The sequence below is a fragment of the Rhinolophus ferrumequinum genome, chromosome 10, assembly GCF_004115265.2.
Source record: "Rhinolophus ferrumequinum isolate MPI-CBG mRhiFer1 chromosome 10, mRhiFer1_v1.p, whole genome shotgun sequence".
NCBI lineage: Eukaryota > Metazoa > Chordata > Mammalia > Chiroptera > Rhinolophidae > Rhinolophus > Rhinolophus ferrumequinum.
Window position 1 is genome coordinate 37061333 of NC_046293.1, and position 27472 is coordinate 37088804.

A 27472-nucleotide genomic window follows, 5' to 3' on the forward strand; every position below is an offset into this window, starting at 1 on the left:
AACATAATTAAACAGCGTATGTACACACATTGGCCCTGTTCCAAAGCCAATGATTATGTGTCTAACATTAATCCCATGTGTCTACAAAAGCTGTGAGAGTAAACATCTGGAATCTTTACTACCAAAACTAAAATATTACATAATCAGTTAACAGAGCTTCTTACCCACAGATGTACTACGGAGAGCAATTTGTGTGTGATCTTACTGTAAAGCAGACGTGTTAGGAACTAAATATATCAGGTGCTTCAGCCATCCATGAAATTTGACTTTCCTCTAAGGTAAAAGTTAAGGACAGTTTAAATGTTACTAAAGAGTTCAGTTCAACCCCAAATAGTCTGTAATGAGGCAGAATGGGATCAGCTGGAGATGAAATACTTAACCAGAACTGTATGGCTCAGTTGTCGGGCCATGACAAAACAGGTTAGATAGCTCCTTTGATCAAAAGGATTTGGTATCTGCTCATGTAAATATTGAAGCCCTAAGTAAAACTTGTACTCTTTCAAATTACAACAGAAAAAGCACAAGTTCTTTATAGCATTTTTGGTTTTACAATATAAAATGAAAAGAATAGTGAGCTTTTCCGTATCCTTTTATGTTTTTCCGCTATATTCCTTCTTCACACTTAGTAAGGGATTATCTCACTTTCATCCTAAAGGACATTAAAATTTTCCAGAATATAAATGGTTTCTTTTGAAAAAATGACATTAGTATAATTATCCCAATTTATTTTAGAGGGAAAATTAATAACATGAAGGGCTGTTGGTTTTTTATGATAAACATAAGGTGAAAGTGAGTATTACCCATTTTCATAGAAAGAAATAAAGGGCCATGTGTTTGTTTGTTTGTTTTAAGCATATTTCTTTGTGGAGGTGAAAATTATTTTCTTTTTTATTAAATTTATTGGAGTGATAAGAATTAATAAAATTACATAGGTTTCAAGTGTACATTTCTATGATACATCATCTGTATATCAAATACAGCAAAGTTATTTATTATATGTATATATATACTTTTAATTTTATTAGGGAACAGTTTTTCCAGAACCCATCAGCTCCAAGTCAAGTCATTGTTTTCAATCTAGTTGTTGAGGGTGCAGCTCACTGGCCCATGTGGGAATCGAACCGGCGACTTTGGTATTATGAGCACTGCGCTCTAATCAACTGAGCCAGCTGGCCACCCCTATTATATCTTTTCCATGTAATGTACCTATTAAAATTTGTGATGTTGGATTAAGAATTGTTTTACAGCCCATCTAACTAAAAAGTACAACATAGCAGATTCACCAACAAGCTGTAAAGTTCTTGTAATTGGTTTGTTGTAGACTTGTATTACCTTTCTAGGTATTTTCTATTTATTGCAACACTTTAGTTTTAATTTCTATGTGCATTAGTTGCCATGAACTATATACCACTTTTGAGATTTACGATTATTCCAGTGGGCATTTTAATGGGCATTTTTCCAACTGTCCTATACCACTTACAACAATTATTATCTCCCAGAAGGAAGGCTAATGTGCTGCTTCTCTAGGCTGTGCCAAGGCACTGACCCATCTTCCGTGGGCACGACTGTCTAGCCAGTTTTACTCCTGCATAATTAAGTTGAAAGGTCCAATGCTAGAGAGTCCCTATTTTCACAATTGGCTAAGAATAATATCACCTGGGCTACAAGCAGAACTTATACACTTAACGTTTCTTTTTTAAAAAAAAAAAGTATTTGTTGTATGGTGCGGTTTAAAAAACCCAGAAAATACTAAAAAGGTGAAACTATAAAATCATCTATAACCTCATTCCTCTCAAACTCGGTTTAACAGCAGATACCCTGACAACCTCTTCATTTTAGCTTCTCCCCTCAGCCCAACCCATCCAAAATCAACCTAGTTCATTTTCTCATTCATTTGTTCATTCATTCATTCATTCATTCATTTACTACTAATATGTGGGCCTCTCTTGCTTCAATCCATGAATGTTCCTCACTGACCTTATAGGACTTCCTCACATCCTACCGTTGCCCACCTCACTTCCGCCCCTTCCTCAGCTATGCTTCCCCTTTGTGAGGTGGCTGTGTCTCCCTGCTCACTGTGGACTGTTTTCTCTGCTTGGAACATCTTCCTCCTTCCTAATCACTTCCTCGGGCTAGCGCCTAGCTATCCTGCTGGTGTCTGCTTGGTGAGGTGCTGGTGGGGAGGAGGCACCAGCAGATGCTAAGAGCTTCCTCTATATCCGGCACATACACTAACTCAAAACAACCCACTGGGGAAATATTATCATCCCTGTTTTACACATGAGGGTGTAGAGACTTTGAAAGGTACAATCGATACGATACAGCCGGTACAAGGTGGATGGGGATTTGAACTGAGTCTGAGTCCAATCTTTGCTCTTGATCTTTGCCTGGTGGGTGGCAAACCCCACAGGGAGCAGGCAGGTAAATGTAAAGAAACTTTTCAGGAGAGGGGATGGTAGAAGAGGGTAAAGGGGGTCAAATATATGGTGAGGGAAGGAGACCTGCCTCTGGGTGGCAGCACACAGTGTTTCCCAGAATGGAAAATTATTTAGCAGCAATTTAAGTTTAGCTGTTATTGGAAACTTGATACCTATTTCAATATTTGCTACTTTTTAGGAAGTGCTTTTCATACATAAGCTATTTAGAACTATTTTATTTTATATTTTTAGTATAAGGAATCTTTAATTTTATGTTTAAAGAGTAAACATGACTATGAAACTAATATTTAATATAGCCAAAACATGGGTAACTTGAAATTTTTAAAAGTGTGTGTATTACAGTGTGTGATTAAGTATTAGATAATTGATAGGAAGTTGATTGGTTTCTTCTTCCCTGTGTATCGCATAGAGTGTATCTAATTTTTCTACTAACAGCATTGGTTACTTGTCTAATAATCTTTTAAAATCTCCTTCTTGATTGAAAAAGTTTGAAAAGTATGACAAAATTTGCACAGTGATGTCACAGTATGACTTCATAGCCATCAAGACTGAATTTGGAAACTCCAGTAATGTACCAAGGCAGGGCAGTAGGAAGAGATTGTGTCCATATGCAATAAGATGCACTGTCAGTAGAGAATTTAGAAGGAATCACAAAACTGACTAAGACTCCTAAAAGCTCATCTTCCTTTTATTGTCACCACGTTGTAGAAATTCTAAACAATATCAGTGATGAAATACTCTTCCTCACCTCAGTGCTTCACTGCTGCCACCAGTCCCCACTCCTTACCAACTCTTTGGTGTGCTCTTTATCAAGTGAACTCTTTAAAACTTGCAAGTTTCATGTAAGTTATTCTGTATAGTTTTTGTATTTTTTATGCTTTTGGGGGTATTTTTAGAAATAGGGTAGAGCTTGTAATTTTTCATTATCAGGATCTCATTATATCTTTTGTCAAATCTTCATCCCATTTTTAAACATTTTATTACCAAATTGTATTTCATTAATAATTTTCTTGCGGTTTTTTTCTATTGGACTTTTATAACCAGCAATCAGATTAACATTGAAATAACAAACTTAGCACAGTAAATTTAGGTAATTGTTTTCAAAAGTGAATGTATTTCGTAGCATAGACAGCCCTTGTAGGCCTGGTGGACCTCCATGACTACTTCAGTGGACCCACTACATTTTGTGGGGTGGGTGTGGGTGTATGTTCACGTGCACGCATGCCTTCACACGCATGCTAAGGAGATGCAGGAGAAAGAGCTTCACAGGAGTGGCTGTGTCCTGAAACCAAGAGCGGCCCCTGCCCCTAACGGTCGCCACAATATGCTTGTTTCCAAGAGTCAGAGACTAAAGAAAAACAGTGCCCCAGCCAGTGTGAGTGTGAAACAGTTTAAACTTTTTTAGAAAGAAGAGAGAAGCACATATGTATTAAACCAAGTCCCATGTGGACTGAGCTTGAGTGCCTGTGACATGTAATAATATACTTAAAGTCTCACCTCCTCTTTGGTGTATTGTCTTTCTACCCTCTCTGTGCCTCCACTATCAGTTATCATGTTGAGTTGTGATTGTAAACAGGTTATATGTGGTATATGTGCTTTGGGATGAACTAATGCCACTATAATAAAATAGCTTGCTCTCTGAATAATGTTTTCTTGTCTGTTTTATACCTTTATTCTTAGAGCAAAGCTTTGTTTCAAGAGCAAAGTCTCAAAGGAGAATATCCTCAGCCTCCTTGGAAATAGAACTGACTAGAAGTAGAAAAAATGCAATGAAGACTACAAAGATAAATAAACTAAAATATGTGGTTTTGACATTTTCCTGAAAGTATTTTACATTCTCAAGAATGAGCACCTCGGTTCCTGCATGCTTACGTATGTTTTTTTATACTTTAGGTTTAGAACCCCAGTTTCTGAGGCATGTTGGAAAGCCCGAAACTATAGAACTAGTTATTTGGCTTTTAAATGTATCTTTAACGTACACCTTCACACTGTTACCCAAAGTACGTTAGAAGAAAAAACAATTACTTGTGTAACCTACTCTTTAATTCCCAAGATTAATTTGGGAAAATAATTCAAAATGCTTTGTTCATTAAAATGTCCTTTTTTTTGTTTTTTTTAAAAAAAGCACAACTTAAAACGGAACATATTCCATTTGCTTCATTTCCAACCAGATATAATTAGTGCTCAGTGAAGCCTTAACTCCCAGTACACAAAACTAGGACATTGCTTTGTCTCTCCGTTTTATTTAATTTGACTTTAGTGTCTTCACAATGAATTTATTGGCCTGATAAATTACCCCTTTGTTTTCAAAGACAAATCCTTCCTATCACTCAGGTCTGTATTCATCTTTTCTACGTAAGAGATTTGTGGAACATTCACGGGTGTTTATTCTTCCTTCATAATTGTAGGACTTTTTTTCCCCCTTGTTTTCCTAGAAAACTTTGTTTTTGAGTTGTCTTTAAAAAAAAAAAAAAAAACTATTTTAATGGCACTCAAACGTGAGGCATTAGAATCACAGAACTGGAAGGGACATCATGGGTGTTCCTTGTGATTGGGCAGGGCACATGATCCAAGGCTCTGTTTTATGAGGCTTCTCCTCTCCTGAAGTTTAGTGTACTGTACTGGTTGGTGTGAGGCTTAGAAGGTGAATTCTTAACGTGACTTTCATAGCATCCCCAGAAGAAATAACTTTGCTAAATAGATCAGACAGTCACCATTCCTTGCTTTTGCTTAGGCAGGTATAAAGTAGCCTCTTTTGTCTGCTGCTCAAGTTTCCTTGTGATAAATCTGGGAGGATAACAGGGGTCTGAGTGGGTAGAGTCCTGTGGGAGACTCCTGTGGAGTGTTGGTGTTAGAGGACTAAAGATTAGCGACCTGAGTTCTGCTTTTGTTTTGATTTTGGTAGCGGTGGTGGGATGGGGTTGTTACAAAAAAATAGTGGTAACTGCTTTGCCTAACTTTATAAGTTATCTAACACTTGTCAACACTATTGACTTTTTCTGTGTAAAAAATAGAAAGTGTTATTTCAGAGCTGCAATGATTCTTGTACTATATAACCTGTTGCACACTGTGTAAAACGGTGCTAGTAATTGATTTTCAGGTCAACCTTCTTGCCCTGTTACCTATGAAGGAATTACTCTGTGACCTCGGAGTTGAGAAGATGACTTTTGCTTTTACTGGTTTTTACTGTGTTTCCCCGAAAATAAGACCTAACCGGAAAATAAGCCCTAACATAATTTTTCAGGATGACATCCCCTGAAAATAAGCCCTAATGCATCTTTTAGAGCAAAAATTAATATAAGACCCGGTCTTATTTTCAGGGAAACATGGTAGTTCCTGAGTGGATTTATTTAAATACAAGGTGTAACGAATGGCTTGATTTAGAGAAATCAGTTGATTTGCCTCAATTTAATAAATAACTATAAACGGAAAAGAATATTTGTCAGTGATTTCTTCTTCTGTGTAATCACCTGTGTTGCTAAGTGTCCGACCCCGGTGGAGAGCATGGGAATCACATCGTGTATTTAAAATTAAACCATAATTTCATTTTCTTGGCTTGTATCATTCCACAAATTTGAGTGTTGGATTTATTTAAGCAGTGGCTTTCTTTGTTTGTTTTCAGTAATCTCATTGTTTTTGCTTTTTTAGTTTTGCTGAATCATAACTTGAAATTTGTTAGTGGTCTTGATGTTAAAAAAGGAAACTAGGACATTGTTTACCTCCTCAATAAGATTTTTGGTTCAATAGCTAAGCACAAATAGTTGGTTCCTTGAATTTGAATCCAAAAGAAAAAAATTAGCAACTGCATTCTCTTAGTCATTCTGCCACTGCTAGGTAAATTTTGAGCAGTGGGAAAACTTCCAAAAAGAGCCCAAGTTTATGCTTCTTCCAGTGCTCGCGTTGACTGGCTGTAGATAGATATCTCTTGATTGTGAAAAATCTATCCCATGCTTCAGTGCTGAAACCTCCCTAAATGCCCCTCCCACCAAAACCACTTGGGCAGTAAATTCCTTGACGTCGAATCCTTGATTCCCCTTTCATAAGTAAGGTAACTGCTGGCTCATTATTGAACTGTGACTTTTTATTGTTTTCCGAGCACTAAAAATATATAGAACTCACATGAATATTTCATTTTGTTTATTAGACCATGATTTACATCATTTTATCGTGTGATTTTTTTTATAGTATAACATTTAATAATTTATTTAATCTATCTTTTCCCCTGAATATGTTGTTATCCATCACATTGAAACACAAGCCATGAGTTTTTGAGAATGTCTTACATTAGTTTTCAAATATACAGCTTTTAGAGTATTTCATTGTTTAGTTTGTTCCTGAGAGGTCTGTCCTATTTTGCTTCTTTGGGAGCTCAGTCAGATTAATATTATTATGGATTTGTGGAAATTAAGGCAATCAGAATTACATAAATCCCCTGGCTTTGACACTGAATAGTTGCATAACTTGAACAGTTAGCTACTGGGTAATTCATTAATTTAATGAGCATGCGCTATGTTCACAAGATTAGCAGTTGTGAAGAAGGGAGGGAACCCTGACTTCTAATTTAAACTATAGTTAAGGAAGGAGAGAGAGTGTGTTGCCTGTGGATACATGTGATATACAAACACACACACACACACACACACACACACACACACACATACACGTACATTAATATACTAAATTGCAAGTCTAGATCAGTCTTAAAAAGGAAGAACAGGACCACCTGATATAATTTGGTACAATAATGCTAAAGCATATTATTTAAGGGTGTAATTAGAGTATACTTGTGAGTTTTATAGCTTTATATCACCTTTCTGATACTTAGATGTATTGGATCTGTCTTCTCAGCTCTAGTAATGCAAATTTCTGACTTTGCTGGATAGCTCTACAGAAATATTTATTGCTCTTATAAATTCAGAATATCCAAAATTTAATTAATAACTTTATTTATTATGGAATCATGACTAAGAAAATGAATTGCTAGTTATGGTAAATGGTTTGGAACTTTTGGAGTCTAGGATTAAAAATGAAATGAGGTATATGTTTATTTAACTTAATTATTTTCTGAAATAATATAGTTATAAATCAAAAAGATTAGTTATCTTTTCCCCGCCTAAAGGAGCTGAACATAGCAATTTAATAACTTGTTGACTGAGAAAACAAATAACATATTTGAAAGAACAGTTGGGAAAAGAGCCTGTGTCGTGTTCACTCTATGAAATGGAAGAGAATATTAACCATATATACTCTATGGTATGTCTATTTGTCTTCATAATCCTAGACAAGTTACTCAGGTAATTTGAACTGGAATCTGGAAATATCTTGACAAGTCTGTGCTATTGACTTTATCAATTCTTTTGTTTTGATTTCATTAAGATTCCTTACATTCTTTTTACTCAAACCCTCGGACTTTGTAGGGTGGAGCATATCTTCTTGACTAGTGACATGTGGCCTATTTTGATTAATTTGTGTTTAGAAAGAGAAGAGCTTTGCTTAAGTGGTAAGGTGTTGAGAAAGCTGTGTCAGGAGAATTTTATAGTACAGTGATTTTTTTTTCCAATTTTTGAACATTAGACATTTTTTGCAGTTATTTTCCTGTCTACTTTTCATAAGTATGATTTACTTGCACATTTCCTTTCACTGAGTATTTAAAAGTAATATCCATAACATTAATTCAATTAAACATTTTATTTATGGTCACATGAAAACCATAAATTGTAGATTAGAACAATAATATTACTTCTTTTGGTATTGCCTTGTGATATATTGAAGAATTTTACAATATGGTGTAATAGTCACAGTGGCATCATTAATGGTAAGATTTAACATTTATTCCAGGAGTTTAAATCAATACTGCAGGACTTTACCCTACTTACAATACTTGAATGCCAATTTTGTCTCCTCTGGCACTGACACTTTCTCATTAGTTCTGTGCTTTCCCCCCGCACCCCCCTCCACACTGGAGTTAAATGTAAACTGTCAGTTTCTGTCCTGTGCAGTTAGCACCCATGTTACTCAGCAACCACATGGTGTGACATCTGTTATCCACTGTGCTGAGGGGTTCAGGAGGTAATATGGAGATCAGAAGAGTTAGGCAGACAAGCCCTTTGAGAGTTGCCATGATAAAAAAAACAACACAGTGCTTTGGAAGCACAGGGAGAGTGGCCACCTCCAAACAGAAGAAGGGTCCAAAGATGGGAGAAAGATGCCTGGAAGGAGGCTGAAGTGAGTCTGAGGATGTGCAAAAATCAGAAGCATTTTCCAAGGAGGAAGAGCAGCATATGCAGCGCATAGACGCTGGAAAGAATAATATATTCAAAGAACTAAAATCTCTTGGCGTAAGTGTAGAGGGGAACTGGGAGAGTTACAAGATGATAAAGAGGTAGTACCTCAGTGACCTTTGAGGAGTTTGGATTTTATCCTGAAGGCAGTATTCTCAGCAGGAGTGTGGAATCAAATCTGTATGTAAGAAAGATTTTCTCTAGCAATAAAAAATAAAACAGGTATGCAAGGGGAGAGACAGGATGGGAAGGCAGGGCGATCCATCAGTTAGCAGGCAGTTGCAGAATGCGGCGACCGCACTCCTAGCTGCAAGTGTTCAAAGCAGCATTTGTAGCAGCCAAAAGCTTCGAACAACCCAAATGTCCATCAGCAGTAGATAGGTGAATAAATTGTGGTACATTTAAACAATGGAAACTCTACTGCAGTGAGGATAAGCTCTCACTGTACACAGAAACAGGGACAGAGTTCAGCAAACATACTGTTACACCGAAGAAACCAGACACCACCTCATACAATATAGTCCATTTATACAAAATTCAAAAACAGGCAAAACTAGTCTGTGATGGTAGAGATCAGAATGATGGTTGTCTTACAGGGAGGGGTTTGGCACTAGGAACTTCTTAATCTTGTGATGTGTTTGCTTTGTGAAAATTGATCACTTAAAATTTCTGTATTTTTCTGTATTATGTTATACTTTAATGAAAATGTTTCTTTACAAATCTGATTTTCTCAACCCCTAGGCAGGTACACTGTCCCAATACCATCCCCAGCTCCTTTCTATCTAAATAGTGACTTATTACCTTGCTGCTGCTTTCTTCCTACTTTGCAATTCGCTGAGGCAGAGGGCAGGTTTTAGTGACCGCTGATGTAGTCAGTTGGCCATGTTTTTTGACCCATTTCATTCCATGGATTGATACTTCTGCAAGCGACCTTTGTCAGGATAACTGCTGGATTAGCAGTGCTTGAGCTTTGCTTTCTACTCTGATAATATAGGACTTGATGAAATATAAACACACTGTGGAACTCAGATATACTATTGAAATGCAAATAAATCTATTTGAACATAACAAGCATGAGTTTCCCCTCCCCCTTAAACAAGCAATTTAATTTGGAAAGTGACTGGGATTTTTGAACAGCTAATTGCTTCCGTAGCTGTACCCTATAGTTGAGCCATTTATATTTAGTCATGTGTTCTAGGTAGGTATTTTGCTTTCTTCATTCAGTCTGACTGCTGATTGACAAGTCATCGCCATCTTCACCAGGTGCTGTAGTTTCCATCAAGGGCAGGGATGCGGCCTAAGCCCAATTCTATGAATAGAATATTGTCAAGTAGAGTATCACTTTAGTCAGCATCTCTGATGATATTTATAATACATATCAGGTCTTTTTGCCCTGCAGTTTCACAGTGCATATCTCAAACTTAGCATCTATCTTCTCTAATACCCACAAAACAATGCAACACTGCCTAGATTATTTGAAGCCCACAACTTTCCCAACTAAATGCAGAGCAGCACACAGTATCTCTTTAAAGAGATTGGCAACTAAAGGTGGTGTTAGGAATAAAGTGTGGCAATTTGGAACAATAGTTATTATTTGTTTCATTACACTGAATAATTATCCTCTTATTAAAATTTTGTTACAATAGAAAATACCTATTATGCATACTTTAAAATATCAGCAAATGGTGCACCTATTTTTGAATATCATATAGGGATTAGATTACTCAATTGATTTAGATTTTCTTCAGGAAATAAGTAGAATAAGGAAAATTATTATTGATTTTTTTTTTTTTTTTTGCTTTTTTTTGCAGTTTTTTCTTTTTTTTATTTTATTTTTTAAATTTATTGGGGTGACAATTGTTAGTAATATTACATAGATTTCAGGTGTGCAATTCTGTATCACATCATCCATAAATCACACTGTGTGTTCACCACCCAGAGTCAGCTCCCCTTCCATCACCATACATTTGATCCCCCTCACCCTCATCCCCCACCCCCCAACCCCCTTACCCTCTGGTAACCACCAAATTACGTTCCCCAGATTAATTTTCAAACCCGTGGCCATCCTGTGGTCACCGACTGCCCTCCAATCCCCTCACCCTCCCCCTCACCCCCCACCCCTCCCGCCCATCTAGCAACCCTCAGTTTTTCCTCTTTGTCTCCAAAACTGTTTCTGATTAGTTCATTCACTTATTCTTTTCTTTAGATTCCGCAAATAAGTGAGATCATATGGTACTTGTCTTTCTCTGTCTGACTTATTTCACTTAACATAATGTTCTCTAGGTCCATCCATGTTGTTGCAAATGGTAAGATTTCTTTCTTCTTTATGGCTGCGTAATACTCCATTGTATAAATGTACCACAGTTTCTTAATCCAGTCATCTACCGATGAGCATTTCGGTTGTTTCCATGTCTTAGCTATTGTGTATAGTGCTGCAATAAATATAAGAGTGCATAAAGATTTTTGAATTGAAGTTTTGGATTTCTCCGGATAGATACCTAGGAGTGGAATTACTGGATCATAGGGTAGTTCCATTTTCAGATTTTTGAGGTACCTCCATACTGTTTTCCATAGTTGATTCTTAAAGATTACAGAGAAACTACCTTTTCAAATTATTTGAATGGATGTTTTTCTTTTTTTTCTATGAATTGAAATCGTTTTACAAAGATTTTTAGGGATCATGCATATTTAGTTTTGCCAAATACAGTTTCTGGCTTGCAGACTCTTAAAGCATTTAGTATTTCATCAACTGAATAAATATAGTAATGGAATCAAAAAAAATGTTTTAAACCATGCTACTTTATATACTGTGTAAATTAAACCTTAAAATTAAAGTTAGTAGAAGTTTTATAATCTGGTCACATCTGTTTGATTACTTTCTCTCCTGAGCCAGGAGTGGTGATGGCAAATGCGCTTACAAACTTGACAATAACTTTACCTTGTAAATACAAGTAGCTTTTCAATGGTTGTGAGCATATGAGATTTGGATCTGCCTTTTGCTGGCTGAACGACTTTGGATGAGTAACTTGATTTTTCTATACCTCAGTTTTCCTCATTTGTCTAATAATAATCCATGTCACATAGAACTACAAATGGATATAGAAAGGATTAAATAAAAAACACTATATATTAATATATAAAACAGTTAACTTTGCATCTATCGCATATAAGAGTCCAGTAAGTGTTAGCTCTTTATTATTCTTGCTGTTAGCTACATTCAGTTAAAAACAAGGACATGTTTTCATTTGAAGTGTTGGTTTATAATAAAGATATCAAAGTATGTCTGCTTAAGGAGAAACATCACAAATCTGTACATAAATCTGTCTTTAAAATACCACCAAGTTTTCAGTAATTTTTTTCCAGTAGAAGTACATGATAACTGCCAGTTTTCTAATGATTGTGAAAGAGAGCATGAAATAGCGCATGTAATAAAAAGCATGATTTAATTGGTGCCAGAGTTCAGGATTTTTCACATTAAGACTTTGAGAGTGTGATCTCTTATCCCGGTCCTCAGAGCTTTATCAGGAGTTAAACCATCACAGAACTTGGCACTACACACATGCCTTCAACTATCTCTGGAGGGCCAAAAGTACACTGGGCCCCTCACAAAGATGCAATTGCAAAGCAGATGGCTTTTTACGTTCCTTTTTATACTACTGCAGCAAGAAATGGGACCCAATGACGTATTATTTTTATATTTCTTACTCAAGAGATTTTGTGCCAGTAAAATCAACTTGTAAGGTCCCCTCTGTTCCACCTACTATAAACATTTAAGAAAATTAGCAAGAACAGACCACATACAGTTTTTTTCACTCTAATGTTCTTTTATCAGTAATAACCCCCACTTTATGTTCTGTTTTAACTAGAGTTCTTTAGAGGAGCAACTAACTCCCTCAATAACTTCTATACTGGGCACTTAATTTATTTCAATATATGCAAAGCTTAATCATTTCATTTCAGTTTTCAGAATAATCCAAGTTAATATAGTATTCCAAAGATTGGCTCTGCTAGCATCTGTCCACCTGACCTTGATCCAATCATATAATTGGAAATATAATGATAAGTGATATAATCTGGCCAGCTTCTGTGTCAGTGAAATGATTGTAATGGTTCATGGCCGGTGGGTTGCTAGCTCTGAAAGGCAAGGCATCTTACCTATTTTGTTTCAGTAAAGTCTTTGACGTGAGTGAACTCTATGTGCCTGGAGACAGTTCCATCATATGTCCATCCCTCTTTGACATCTGTAGATGTGAAGAGTTTACAGGTTCCTTAGAGCCAAGTAGAGCAAAATGTATTTTGTGGTGTTGTTGGTAAGCTTATGCCTTGGGAAGAAGAATATGGCAAGACTGGAATGGTCGAAATGAAGGAAAAAGAGAAGAAAGACGCATGTGCCAAGATTAGTGGTGTTCGTATGGTGGAATAGTAGCATCCCAGTTAAGTTGACTCAAGGCTACTGCCACTGGAGAGATGGAAATCATCAGGAATTGGTTTACATGAGGGCTACAAGGGCCACTGGAGGCCTTGACCTAGGCTGAATTCTATGTTTCTGTGTGTTGGTCTCAATTCATATCCATCATTTTTTGTGACATCCCTTCATACCTACCAGGTGGCCATTGTCTCATGCCACCCATGGCTCTCTGACTTCTCTGTGCCTTTTTTCTCCTGACACACTTTTGAAGGTATGATGTTCCGGACTTAAAATCCCAAGCAAAATACTTGCTTTATTAGTGTTCTGTCAACTAGAAGTCAATCTAATAAACATACCCTTGTATTACCATGAGGTATTAGGATGATTTTACAAATGGTAACCATTTGGGAGGGGAGGGGAGGGAAAAAATGACTTTTTGGTGGTGTTGGTTAGTATATTAGACTGGTAAAAGGAATTGTTTTGAAGCAGAGCTTGCTTTTAAGCCTAGCTTTGGTTATTGGAAACACACTTACTTCCCGAAATGGGTAATTGTAAAGATCTTGCTTTTTCTTAAGTTATAATTATTAAATAGTGATCCTGTATTTTTGCTCAGAGCTTTAACTGACAGGCTAAAATTTACCCAAATTGTTAGTTCAGAAATAAGTATTATCCTGGCAAAGTATTTCTAAAAGATTTTGATACTATTTTATGAACTGTTGGTTAACACTTCTGGGTATGGGAAAAGTCTCCATTTCAAAGTCATAGATAATGGGTTTAACATTATATATGATTTAGAAAAATGTACTGAAGGTGTCAGTAAGCTGTCTGGAGATGGGCTTTGAACAAGAAACTCAACTGAAGGTAATGGCTCCTGTAGCACTAAATTTGATGCTAAATAAAAAACTAAAGTGGGATGGACTATTAGCTCAGTTGGTTAGAGCGCGGTGCTCTTAACAACAAGGTTGCCGGTTCGATCCCCACATGGGCCACTGTGAGCTGTGCCCTCCACAACTAGATTGAAACAACTACTTGAGTTGGAGCTGATGGGTCCTGGAAAAACACACTTAAATAAAAGTTTTTAAAAACCAAAAAACTTAAGTTACTGGTTGTATTCATCTTAAAAGTTTATTTGTTTAAAGGTAATTCTTAATAGAAGGGTCAGTATTTTCATACCAGTAACTTCAACTTGATTCATATCATGTTTATACTAGATGCAATTGAAATTTTTTAAATGGATGCTATTTAACTTTTGTTGAATTCATACTTTTGTCAAGATCTGCACTGGGTACATTAAAGAAAAAGACATTCCATTTCTTACAAGTGCCACTTGAAAAGTTATACATCTTGAATTAAGTTGCACAGTAAGTAGTAAATATACTCAGGATTTGAACCTCAGTGCATGCTGTTTTTGCTTATCAAGATTTCCTTAAAAAAAAATGGCTTATTCCAGAAAGTAGTTTTTAATGGTGTGAACTTAAAGAAAATGCTGGAAATCTCTACGAAGCTTTGCTTTGTATTTAAGGCAAGATTTAAAAATTATCACAAACGTGCAAACATTTTATTTAGGATTCTATACAAATAAATATGGATATAATTTTCCCAAATTGATGCTGAAAAATGAACCTGACCATCAGACACTCATTTTGCTGACATGTGCATTTATTTTTCATAGATTCTCTGAATTAAAACTATAGTTTCTTAGCATGATTTAGTTTGTTTACCTCTTTTCTTTTTCCTGGAATGTCAAGTTTGTGCACGTTGTCTGATCATTGTTTATTGATAGAAATAAACTTCCAGCAAGTGATAGATGAGATTTCTTAATATAACTTTGGACATTTTAAAAACATTCATTTGGATACGGTGAATCCTTTTAGAAATGCCTACCTTATTCATTCTTTAGTTTCTTTATCCCAATTTTGAGGATATGTCCCTAAGTTACTAGGATTATGACCTTGAGAGAGTGAGCTATTTAAGCTGTCTGAGACTAACTTTTCTCATCTTTAAAATGAGGCTAATGATACCTAACTCGCTGAATTGTGTTGTGGGGGATAAATGAGACACAATGCACTGCGCTCAGCAGATAGGAAGTACTGCCATTCTTTGCCATAATTGCAGAACGGTCACTTGAGCAGGTAATATTTGGGCAATGTTCAGTCGTTGCGTGTTTTTGAATGCTGTGACTGACCTGAGGGTGATAATAGTAGAGGAAAGCGCATGGGTTTCTTGGATTTAATAATTAATATGCAGAGATTGCTTAGCATTGTGAACTTCTAAAAAACGTACTATCAAAGAAAAAAATCATATGATTTATATTAGTCTCTAAAAAGAAAAATGTAAAACCCATCTTTGGAAGAGATGGCTTAATCGTGGCCATAAAGACTTTTCATTTAAGAGAAAGAAAAGTTTGGATTCTATTAAATTTTTTCATTTGTTCTGTATTGTTCCTACAAGTAAAACTTCAAACAGTGTATCCATCACTTCTAGGTGCCTCAAAATACATTAAAGGGCTGGCAGAAATCTCATTTATATAGGCATATTTCCCAAAAGTTGGTAATTTGTATCCTATAGTTCAGGGGGGTCTTTTATAGGCATTGTGCCCCCTTTTCGCATCCCCAACCCCCAGGCTAAGTCATTGCGTAAATTTAACAGAGTTTGACCAGTTTCTTTACTGGGGGGGGGGGGGTGTCAGAACCTTTATCTTGCTCTGCGTTGTTACCCAGAGACGATGTGTAATAAAGTGTTTCCCAAATTGTGGCACCTTATTTCCCCATGGTGCATCTCGTAGGACTCCTGTTGTCAAGAATTCATTTTGAGAGGCGCTTAGTTATATTGCTGAGGTCATTTTACTTTAACAGCCATTTTTAACATTGTGTACCTTTTTATAACAACCCACTTTCTGTGACACCATTTGCAGGATTGTGTTATAGCAAAATAATGGATTTGCTAAAAGCAACTTTGGTTTAACTGGATTTCCAAAATACAGAACCAGAGTGTTGTAACATGCATCACCTGAACACAGCAGTTCAGGGGCAGGTAACTAATTTATGAATGGCATCTGAGGCAATTTTCCAAAAACTGTTTACCTGTATGTACCAAACTGTTCTACCCCCTTCCTTATGTGTTTTCCCTCTCCCCTGTCCTCCTCCCACATTGTGCTTCATCCTGTCATGTTCTCCAGGTTGTGTGTTCCTCTTCAGTTCCTTTCCCACCTTCACAGGCAACAGGTACGCATAGACATTTTCTTCTTACCTCAGTAATCATTTGACCATTAAAAAGTTAACGCTTTTTTAGTTGGTAACAGCTGTTCTACATAACTTTATTTAATTTCCACATCAGTGTTAGGATGAGGTAACTTAAACTCCCTTTTGTTTTTATTTTTTTAACCAGTGTTTTATACCAAGTGGAATTTTAGTATTTGATTATTAGTAATTCTAAAAAGTACTATTCAAAATATACCGTGTTCATTGTGCTGAATCTCTTTCTCTGTGATGCCAAAAGAATTAATGGCTAGTATCAGTATTTGATTTAATTAAAGTAGCGAGTCTGATTGTGAAAGTTTTATTGTAACCCAGTTTATCCGTATATTGTTTTTACTAAAAAATGCTTTGATGTACAGTCAGCTCAGATCTTAAGCAAAACTAGCAAAGAGGAAAATGTTAAAATTGGCGATAAACCACCTGTATGCTTGTGTGTAGGGTCTAGGGAGTAATGGAGTTTGCTCAGTAGCTTGACGTTTGCCATCACAAGGAAGTTACACCATGTAAAACTATGCCGTCAGTTCTTGTTATTCACAAGAGCCTTTGGTCACAACAGTTTCCGTCAACTGATCACCTTGTTTTATGTGCTTTTCTGTTTCAAAACACTGTGTTTAATAGATGTTGTTGATTCATTCATATTGAACTCACAGCCAACAGCACTGTAAATCATGCCTGAATAAAACTTACCTCACAACACGTATTTTTGTCCATAAACCACATCCCAGTCTCTTTGCCCTTAGAAACACGAGACAGCGCTTCAGCACTATGCTTGGGGGCCATTTTAAACCATGAAATCACCCAAAAAAAAATAGACTGAGAAAAGGACACCTGACAGTATGAAAGCAGAAAGAAACAGAGCACTGGCTTTGCCCAGCCTCAGCTGGGAATGTGTGGATTGGCTAACTCAGATTTTTCTCTTCTGTATACATGTCTGCGAATGACCATGAAAGTGCCACAAGTGTTAGTTTTGGGGTTACAAATTCACAAATAAGGAACCCACGAATAATGAGGATTGACTGTGATTGCTTTATTGAAACACAGGCCTTGGCGGCATATGTCTCCACAAAAGCAGATGCTTAATTTCAATAGGCTTTTAAGAGAATAAATGATTCTTAGCTAAAGAACACTTGTCCCCCAGTAGCATGTTACTTACTAAACCTACTTCTTCATTATCAATATTGAGATAGTAGTGGTTTGAATATTGAAACCTCATAATGAAAACAAGAACTGAACTATGTCAATACCCTTACAGTAGAATCTTACTTCTATCTACATCACTGTTTCCATGGAAAAATTTATTCCAAATTCCAACTGAGATGCTGAAGCCCTTTTGCTTCCTGAGTCTTTAGTTCCAAAGATGACCAATCCATCACACGCACCTACAGTGTAGGACTTTCATTTTCCTCTCTAGTCTAGTTCTGGGGCTGGGAGCAGAGCTGCAGGAGTTGGACTGAGGAGTAGAACAGCGTGGCAGCTCCTAGAAGGGGGTACTGGGGGTTTTTGTCGGGAAGAGAGTGGGACAGATTCTTCAAATGACTCTCATGAATAACACCATGATTTTTAGGGAAGTTCGGGATAATTGGCAGGACAGCCCCAAACTTGATAAAAGCCGTATACTAGAAATAGTGGCCCTCCTAGAAATCCAGTTTTGGACCATGTGGTTCATTGATCTGATCCATTAAGGCATTTCCTACCCTCCTTAATGATTGAAAGATGTTATTGATGGTGTTAAAACAGAAACACTAGCGCTGATCTTCTCTGGGATGAGCCGTGGCAGGAAGTCTCTGATCAAACAGATAAACACACTGCAAATTTATATTAAGTAATATTAGTTATGTTCAGTGTTTTCCCACAACTCTGTAATATTTAACAGATGTACATATGTTTTATGTTCATTTGTATTCACTTAATGATTAAAAGCTCAAGGTGAAACGATATTTTCCGATAGAAAAATATGTGGTGGTATACTAAAACCTTTATAGAACTTAAAAATGAGCCTCATAAGTTTCTTTGAAATGATAAGTGTTTTTGTGGGGAGTGTGACTTTTTTTCCCCCCCTTCTTCCCTTGTTTTCAGGATGACAAAAAGATTTTTGTAACTTCTCTGTGGAGAAAGGAGGTTTATTCTCCTTCACCTTGTAGGTTTATTCTCCTTCATGTATTCTGACTCATCTACCCAGATGACCAGCTGGCCTAGACTTGTCTAAGGTCCTTTAAGAGAACGTACGAAGACTAAGTTACTGTTGTAATTAACTGTTTTAAGAGAAAAATTTTTAGGTTTTCTAAGTAAACTTTTAAATCAGTTATTAATCTCTGTAAACACCAATTCCATTGTACGCCTTTAAACAAATTCAATTGTTCTCTTTAATTAATCAATGTTCATTATATCGCAAAAACTTTAGCATTCTTTTTTTAAAAAACAACAAAGAAATAGGACAATCACAGGACAAAGGACAAACAAATCACAGATTAACACAGGAAGCGTTGAGATTTAAAAAACCCACAGGAAAAAGAATCATGTATAATTGATTTTTAGCAGACTAATAATAACATTCAAATCAATAGAAGAAACAAAGGCATTTGGTTTGACCATATGAGAATGTAAAAATTTCTGCCTGGCACATAATGCAGCTAAACAAAAAAAAAAGAAAAGAAAAAAAAATCAAACACTGGGGGAAAATAGCAAGTATAGCAAAAGGTTAAGGTTTATATTATTTGAATAACACAATTTAAGAAAGTTCTCAAAACACCAATTAAATAAATGAGAACAGGACAAGCAGTCCGTATACTAGGAAGTTGTCCACCATCAAAGGAATTCAGTTCTTCCAACTAATATTTTCTGTACACCTGAGCCTTATGCTGCACTTGGTGTTGGAGTTTCAGTGGTGAAGACGACACTCTCAGTCCTTTGGGGAAGCGAAGGAGGCAAGGGATTCGTGAAACAAAGGAATGCAGCAGAATTATGAAGATACCTCTAGAGATACTGGCAAGGCTGTAGAAACTGGTTCAATTATTTATGATACCTAAAATGACAAAAACTTTTTTCTTTCTTTTAAACCTCAGAAATGATCCTAATGAAATAATTTGTTTTGAGAAGAAAGAAACAACTTATATGTTGAGAGCAGTAAGGTTGGTTGAGTAAAGAAGACTTATTTACTCAACAGAGAGTGACTTGATGATTAAAATTATAATTATGAAAATAGTAATACGAAACAATGTCATGATAGGTGGCTACCGTTGCATTCATGCTGCTGAATTCAGTTCTGTAAAATAAATAAGCACATGGTCGTTAATGGGAGTAGGATTATGGTATATGAAAATTTGTGTAATGTTTGCTCACTAGAAGAAATATTAAGATTCATTCTATTAAAAGTGATTTCTCCTCTTTTTAGCTGATTGTACAGACTGCCATCTCCGTGTTTCCATAGCCAGAGACATGACCTGACACCTCTGATGACCAGTCTCAGGACCCTTGGGTGACTGGCTGGTGCACCATGGAACTTAAAGTATGGGTGGATGGTGTTCAGAGGATTGTTTGTGGGGTCACCGAAGTCACAACTTGCCAGGAGGTTGTAATAGCCTTAGCTCAAGCAATAGGTAAGTGAACTCTCTGGGTGTCTGAGGTAAAGTGGTTTATGCACCCTGTTGTGTGTTTTAAATATAGATTTCCAGTGGTTTTGGTTCATTTGGTTCCATAATACATCTCACAAGAACACTTTTACTTATTACTATTCCCTGTGCTCAGGTAAATCTGTGAAGGCCCTTGTTCTCTGGTTCCCCCCACATTTTACTAATCTTGCGTCTAAAGCCTGCACTGTTGTCTCTTTTGTTGTTTATTCTAAACAATGATTTCTGGAACTAAAGATGTTTTCTTGAGTCAAAGTATAGATTCCTAGTTCTCAGACTCTTCATTAGGAAAAATCCTATTTACTGTTTATTCTGTATACTTGTAGAAAAGAAAATGCAACAAATTAAATAAGGTCGTTCTCTAGAAAGATACTGTGTAGTTTGTCTTATACAGTGAAGATGAAGTTGTAAACTATATGCTTACTAGCTCCATCTTATTCAATTATCCTGTGGCAACTTTTATTTACTCCCAGTTTATTTTTATCATATTTTATACATGTTTTATTAGTTGTCTTAAATCCTATTGGAACATGATAAAGGCATGAACACCTGCATCAATAAAACCAATAATATGGGTTAAGAGTTTATATTTGTATCTTAAATCCATTATTTAGCAAACATGTATTAAGAGGAAACTGCATTCAGCACCATGCTAGGTGCTCAGTGCCTCTTTGTCTTTGAGCTTCTTATCAAAACTTTATTTTGTATCCTGCTAGTTTGCTTTGGAAGCATGTCAAGTTAGCTCAGGATTGAAACAAGTCGCATGGCACCTTGGCGTTCTGTAGAAGCATTGTTGCCACGTGCATTGTGACAGATGCTCTGTTAGAAGGTGGCAGTGCCCTATAGAAAGATAGAGGCTTTTTTTTCCTTTAATACTGACGTCTTTTGATTTTGCCTTAAAGACTATATAACACACTCATATATTAAAACAATGCTGAAACTCCTAGGCTTTCACATCTAGTAAAATTTTCTTGCAATTGGGACTAATATTACAATGTGGACTTAAAGCATTTAATTTAGTTTTGTATTCTTTGCAAACAACTTATGTAGTAATTCTCCCTTTTAAAAGTTTCACTTAATTTATTTGAATTAAAATATTCAGCTTTTTGTGGGGTTTTTTATTTTTTTTTTGCTTTGTGAAAACTAGAATTAGCAAGTGTCAGACCTAACTTTGTTATGTGTGAGAATCAAGCCACGGGCAGTGCTAAAGATAAACAAAAAACAATGAGTGGTTTTTACAAAAGCGAGGTAGTTGAGGAGTACCTCAAATTCAAGCTACATTGGCCCGTATGGTGACCACATTTCCTACACAGACTTTCAAAGGGAAAATGCCCAGATGTACCAGGTATGTTTATCCATTTGGACTCAAGAGTGTATTTGTTTGTGAACAAGCCAAAAAAGTTTTAACTGAATTTTTGCTTCCTCAATAACTTCCCCCATTTTTGCTTCCTCAATAACTCAGTCCAGTTCTGTTTTGAAAAGTTGACAACTTGAATATGGATGTTTTATGGTATTTCTCCAAACTTGGCTAAACAACTCTTTATCTGTATCATAAATACTTCATTGAATTCAGAATTCATCTAAGAGATGACTCAACTGGCAACCAGCCAAGGGCTGTTGATCCTGGCTTCTATCATGCAGTAAGATATTCTCAGCATCAAATTCAGTATGCTTCTGATACGTACTTAAATATTTATCTATCTTGTAATGAGAGTTATTGGTATTCAGAGCCTAAACACTAAGTGAAAATTTTATAGCAATTGACCTAATTTCTACTGTAAGAAATGATAGAGGGTTTATTAAAATTATGGAAAATTGCTGCTGTAGTAAACAACCCCAGAATTTCTGTGGTTCGAGACAGTAAAAGTTTAACTATACTATTAGGAGAGTATGGACTGACTGAGCAAAACTGCACATTTCTAAACAATTTTCAGTGAAGCAACTTGTAGGACTAGCTTCTTGGGTTTAAGTCCACATATATATGCCTCATGGGTTGGGAGGGGGGCACTATGTATATATTCTTAATTAGAGATTATTCAGTTTTTCTGGATAGCTAACATTACTTTCAGGAAACCATCGAGATATAAAAATATGTACACAGGTTGGCAATCTGTAAATATGACAGCCAACATTTTCTGACTCAGTGCTACTAAGCAATCAAATCAAATTAGAACAAAGCTAAAGACATAAACAAAGAACAAAGCATAATTTCATAAAAGATTGAATGTGTCTAGTAGTATCGAAAGAAATACTTTCCATTCTGATCTGTGACTATCTTGACAGGTTATATTTAGGTAATGGAAATAGAACACATTCTGAACTTATAAGAGAATAACTAAGAGTGAAATCATGATTGAAATACTTTGTTGGCATGAATCGGTTAAACTGCACAGTAAGAGGACACTCTATGTGTTTGATCCCTATACATCTCAAGCTTTCTGAAGCATTCCCAATTTCAAGTATTGTACCTTGTTTCTTCCATAAACTATCCCAGAAATGCTATTATTTCAGAGTTCAAACTACTTCTGTATGTGAAACAAAAAGCCTTAGACAGATTATCTGTTCCACGTTATAGTTGGAAAAAAGCATTTGCTGTTACAATATCCCAAACCAAAAGTATGAAAAGAATGTATCTCTGCCCTCAAGTAGCTTAGAACTTAAAATATAGCTAACAAAAGATTAGAGAGGAAAAGAGGAGGAGGAAGTCAAGGAGACTGAGGGAAAGGTTTTCTGATTCACACTACTTTGGTGCCTAGTGTCACTTAAAGTAATAAAGATTCAGAATTCTCCATTCTCGCTTTTTGTGATCTTGTTGCCATATCTCCTTCAACGGAGGCCAGAGCTAGCTCACATTTAATGAAACAAATTGAGTGGGGCCAGGGCCCAAGGTGAAGTGGATTCTTCTTCCTAAGAAACCATGTTTCATATAGGTTGCCCCAACAAAATCAGTTTTCAAACACATTTTATACTGAACTCTAGTTTTAATATTTAACATTTCTCTCTCTTCTCCAGAAGTCCCTCCAAAGTAGAGAGTCCTCCTTTATCTCTGACACCATTGCTTTGCCTAAAGTAGGCACTCAATAAAACAGTTCCTAGGACAGTGCGGTCCAGTAGAACTTTCTGCAAGGATAGAAATAGTCTCTATCTGTGCCGACCACATGCAGCTGTTGAATACTTGAAATATAGCTAGTATAAATAAGGAAATAAATTTTTAATTAAAATTAAATGTGCTGGTAGCTAATGGCAATTGCAGTAAATAACACAATTTGAGAAGATGACTAATTGCTGTCTCAGACTTAAAATGTCAAAATCCAAGTTCTGTGCCCCACCCACGGTTCACCCTCAAATTTCCTCCTTCTCATCTCAGCAAAGGCTAAGATGGTGCTCAGGGCCCTAGGTGAATCCCTACTTTACCCGCCTCACCATTCTGATCTCGTTTCCTCCCTCTCAAGCCATTGTTTTCCCAGTCTAGTTGCCTAGGACAGCTCCCTGACCCATGCTGGTATTATGAGCCTTGCACTCCCCCTGACTGAGGCAGTCAGCAGCTCACGGCAGCACAGCAGCTCGCCAGCCCACAGCAGCTCACACCTACCTCCGGCGGCTGCTCACGGCAGCCCAGCTCCAGGGAGCACCATTGTTCACAATCTTTAGCTGTAGAGGGCGCAAGCTCTCTGGCCCATGTGAGAATTGAACAGGCAACCTCTGCATTAGGAGCTCGGCACTCCAACCACCTGAGCCACTGAGCCAGCCCACCACTCACTTTTGATTGTCCCCTCTTAAACATACCAAACACATTTCCTCTTCAGCCTTTGCATCTTTTCTTCTCTCTGTTGAGAATACTCTGCACCCAGTTATCTTCAAAATTCAATCCCTTGGATCTCTGCTCTAGTGTCACAGAGCCCCTTCCTGACTGCATGTCCCTGCACACGCGCATGCACACACACTCACACTCTCCCTGTCTGCCGTACTCTTTTTCTCTGGAGCGCTTACCCCACCTGACATATTGCATATAGGCCACAATCCGTTATCCACAGTTTAAAATCTAAAAAATTCTGAAAGCCTAAAGTTTATCATACTTCATTTGTTAGCAATACCTGGCATGGCTTGAACTCATTTGGTGATTAAAAACTGATCTGATTTGATGTGAGGCTGCTTTTATATTCATTCTATTTAGTATGAACTTTGATACATTTTACTTTAGATATGTTAATGTTTGATTACAGACCTGCAGCATAGCGCTATGCTACCTTTCTAAAATCCAAAAATTCTGGATTTTCAGCATATTTGTTCCTAAAGCTGTTGAATAATGGACAGTAGACCTACATTCATTTTCTGTGTATTGTCACTTGTCTGCCATGTTTTGCTGCTTATTTTTACAGTGTAAAACCGTATCTAGCATGTAGTGGACACTCAGTACATATTTGTGAATAAATGAATTTTTTAAGGTTTTATCCTGTAAATTACAGGCTGAACGAGGCGACCACCTAATGTTCCATCAGTCTCTAAAATTATATGATCCCTTAGAAGAAAAGGAAAAGCATACATTTTATATTGTCATATTTAACCCTTAATTTCGTGTGTAAATTATCAGTTTTAGAAATTTATAAATCGATCGATTTTTTTATATTTACAAAAAAATACTTCATTGTAGACTATTCTGCAATTTAGAAAAACACAAAGAGGGTAAAAGAATCACTCATGATCCTACTTCCTAGAAATGAACACTACACACAGTCTTTTTATGTGAATATAGGTGACCTTAAAAAAAGGATTTAACTCTTCATAATCATTCATTGTTTAAAGGTTTCATTTTTCATTGACTGGATTTTCAGTTAAATTTTTTATATTATTTAATCCTGACAAGGATCTTATGAGGAAGGCACTAATTATTATCATTCCAGATGATCACGATGAGGCACAGAGATGTGAAATAACTTGCCAAAGCTCATATAGCTAGTGTGGAGGGTACTGGGATTCAAACCAGTAGTCTGATTCAAGAATACTGCTTTAACTATTATGATACTGTGTTAATTATGACCCCCTATTATCTCAATAGACAGCTGTTAGAAAATATATTGAAGTATATTGAAACAAGAAATAAAAATCTTCTGTAGTAAAATATACTGTTCTTTTTTTTACAGCCAAGGCCATCTTTTACAGTTTTGATAGTTAAAATAATGATGTAATTACCCACAATTTTAATGAATGGGAATACATGTAGTTCTCAGCATCTATCAGTCAGGATGGGTTACATTATGCTGCATTAACAATCCCCCAAATCTTAGTGGCTTATAGTGATAAGTATTAGCTATTATTTTGGTAACATTTATGTAAAGTAACCAGCACAATGCCTAGCAAACAGTAGGCATAATAAATGTTAATAATTACAAAATCAATAAATATTTTCATTTTTTTAAGTTAACGTTTATTGGGGTGACAACTGTTAGTAAAGTTACATAGATTTTGCAACAACATGGATGGCTCTTGAGATTATTATGCTGAGCAAAATAAGTCAGTCAGAAAAAGTCGAGAACCACATGATTTCACTGATATGTGATATATAAAACTGAAAACAGCAAAAGAAACAAAAATTCATAGACACAGACAATAGTTTAGTGGTTACTAGAGGGTAAGGGGGGAGAGGGGTGGTAGATGAGGGTAAAGGGGATCCTGTATATGATGATGGAAAGAAAACTGACTCTGGGTGGTGAACACACAATGTTTCATTATTTTTAATAGTAGTAAGCTTACCATATAACCTTTAGTAGGTCCTAAATTCATGTGCCCTTTAGTAGGTCCTAAATTCATGTGCAATAATTCTGTGATTACATATTTTCATCAACACACTGGGAAAATATACTGTGACGAATTTAACTATGGGTTGAATGTACAGCTGGCTGACAAGTTATACTCACATATATTCTTACATCACTGTTATAAGATAAATACTCCATGAAAGCTTAATAGCATCTATACTCGGGACTTGTAGATTATTTACTGATAAATTTGCAGAATAGGTATACATCATTGGGAAATAGCTTTAAATTCTTTAAGCTTTGATTTCTTCACTGGTATGTTGAAGATTGTAATACCTATACTGCTTAACTCACAAAACCAATTAAGATTTTGTGTGTGTGTGTGTGTGTGTGTGTGTGTGTGTGTGTGTATGATACATATATATCATATATATTATATATATTACATTTTATATATATTATATATTCAAAAGCACGAAAAGCATTTAACAGACTATAAAATAATACAATGTAAGTTCTGTTACACAGATCAGTGTTCATTGTAAGAATTCAAAGTCACTATGGAAAGGATTAGTTATGTTCACCAGAGTATGCATAAGAATCAAAATTTTTATAGCTCAGCAAAGCATCTGTTATCAGAGTAATTCAGAAGGGTAAGGTAGCTTATTCACCATAGATAAAGAATATGTCGTGTTATTGGCATTACTTCCAATATGTCCAGAAACAGAAGGATATGTTACCATTAAATTCTTGAGAGATTAATGCCAGCTCTCTGTCACGTTCTTTTGAATAATGTACAGTGTTCATCTTTGGGGTAAGGAGGATTTGATACTGAAGAAAGAAAATCACATGTCAAAACTAAAATTTATGAAGAGGGTTGATGATCCAGGTGTTTACTAGAATCTATATCCCCAGAACCTATTTTTGGCAAGTATTTGTTCTTCAGTGTATATTTATTGAATAAATAATAAGATGTGACTTTTAAACCATGATTTTGATTTTTGGCTTTAAGAAGAAATTTCCAAATATTGAAAAAGGTTGAAATAAGGGCATATTTCTGGATGACCCATATTTTAATATTTCAGTTTTGGTGTATATTTTCAAAAACTTCATATTATTTCATAGTGATATATTCTGCTTTAAATTAGGTGAACATAATCTGTTATCCTATTTCCTTTTAATTTATGTCAGTCATCCAGTGCAATTCTACTGATGCTTTAAAATCTCTCTTTATCTGATTTTCTTGAAGTTAATGATTCTTGGGATTACATTCAAGTGCTTCAACTATTCAAAAGTATAGTCAATATTTTATTTACCATTACTTAATGTGACACACAGTCCTAGATAGCCAACACAGCTTAACTAAAGTACCACAGATGGAGGATGGATGGATGGATAGACAGATAAGCAGTTAGACATTCCTTTTTATTAGTTTTAAGACTAGATGAAGATAACATGCAAAGTAAAACTAAATGTATTCATTTAATAAAACACTAAAAGGAGTTTTGCATGAGGAGTTTGAATCTATCTAAATTAAAGAGACGGGATCTCTGGGGCTTTGCCAAGTGTAGGTATAAAAAACAATGATAATAGAATTCTTACATAAACTATCTAAAACCCAATTTCTATAATAAAATCAAAGCCATTTCACTTTCAAAAAGGCTTTTATAGTGAGAATTTCAACAAAGAGATAACAAGCATAAAGA

At 36.0% G+C, this 27472-nt stretch overlaps 1 protein-coding gene across 1 annotated transcript in view; it reads left to right on the forward strand.

Annotated features, from left to right (window-relative positions):
- Positions 1-27472, forward strand: part of RASSF8 (Ras association domain family member 8) — a 102158-nt gene that overhangs the window by 62909 nt on the left and 11777 nt on the right. The window contains exon 3 of the mRNA XM_033118126.1: positions 19776-19980. Coding sequence (XP_032974017.1) covers positions 19878-19980 — 103 coding nt within the window. The 5' untranslated portion in view covers positions 19776-19877. The remainder of the gene's footprint in view (positions 1-19775; positions 19981-27472) is intronic.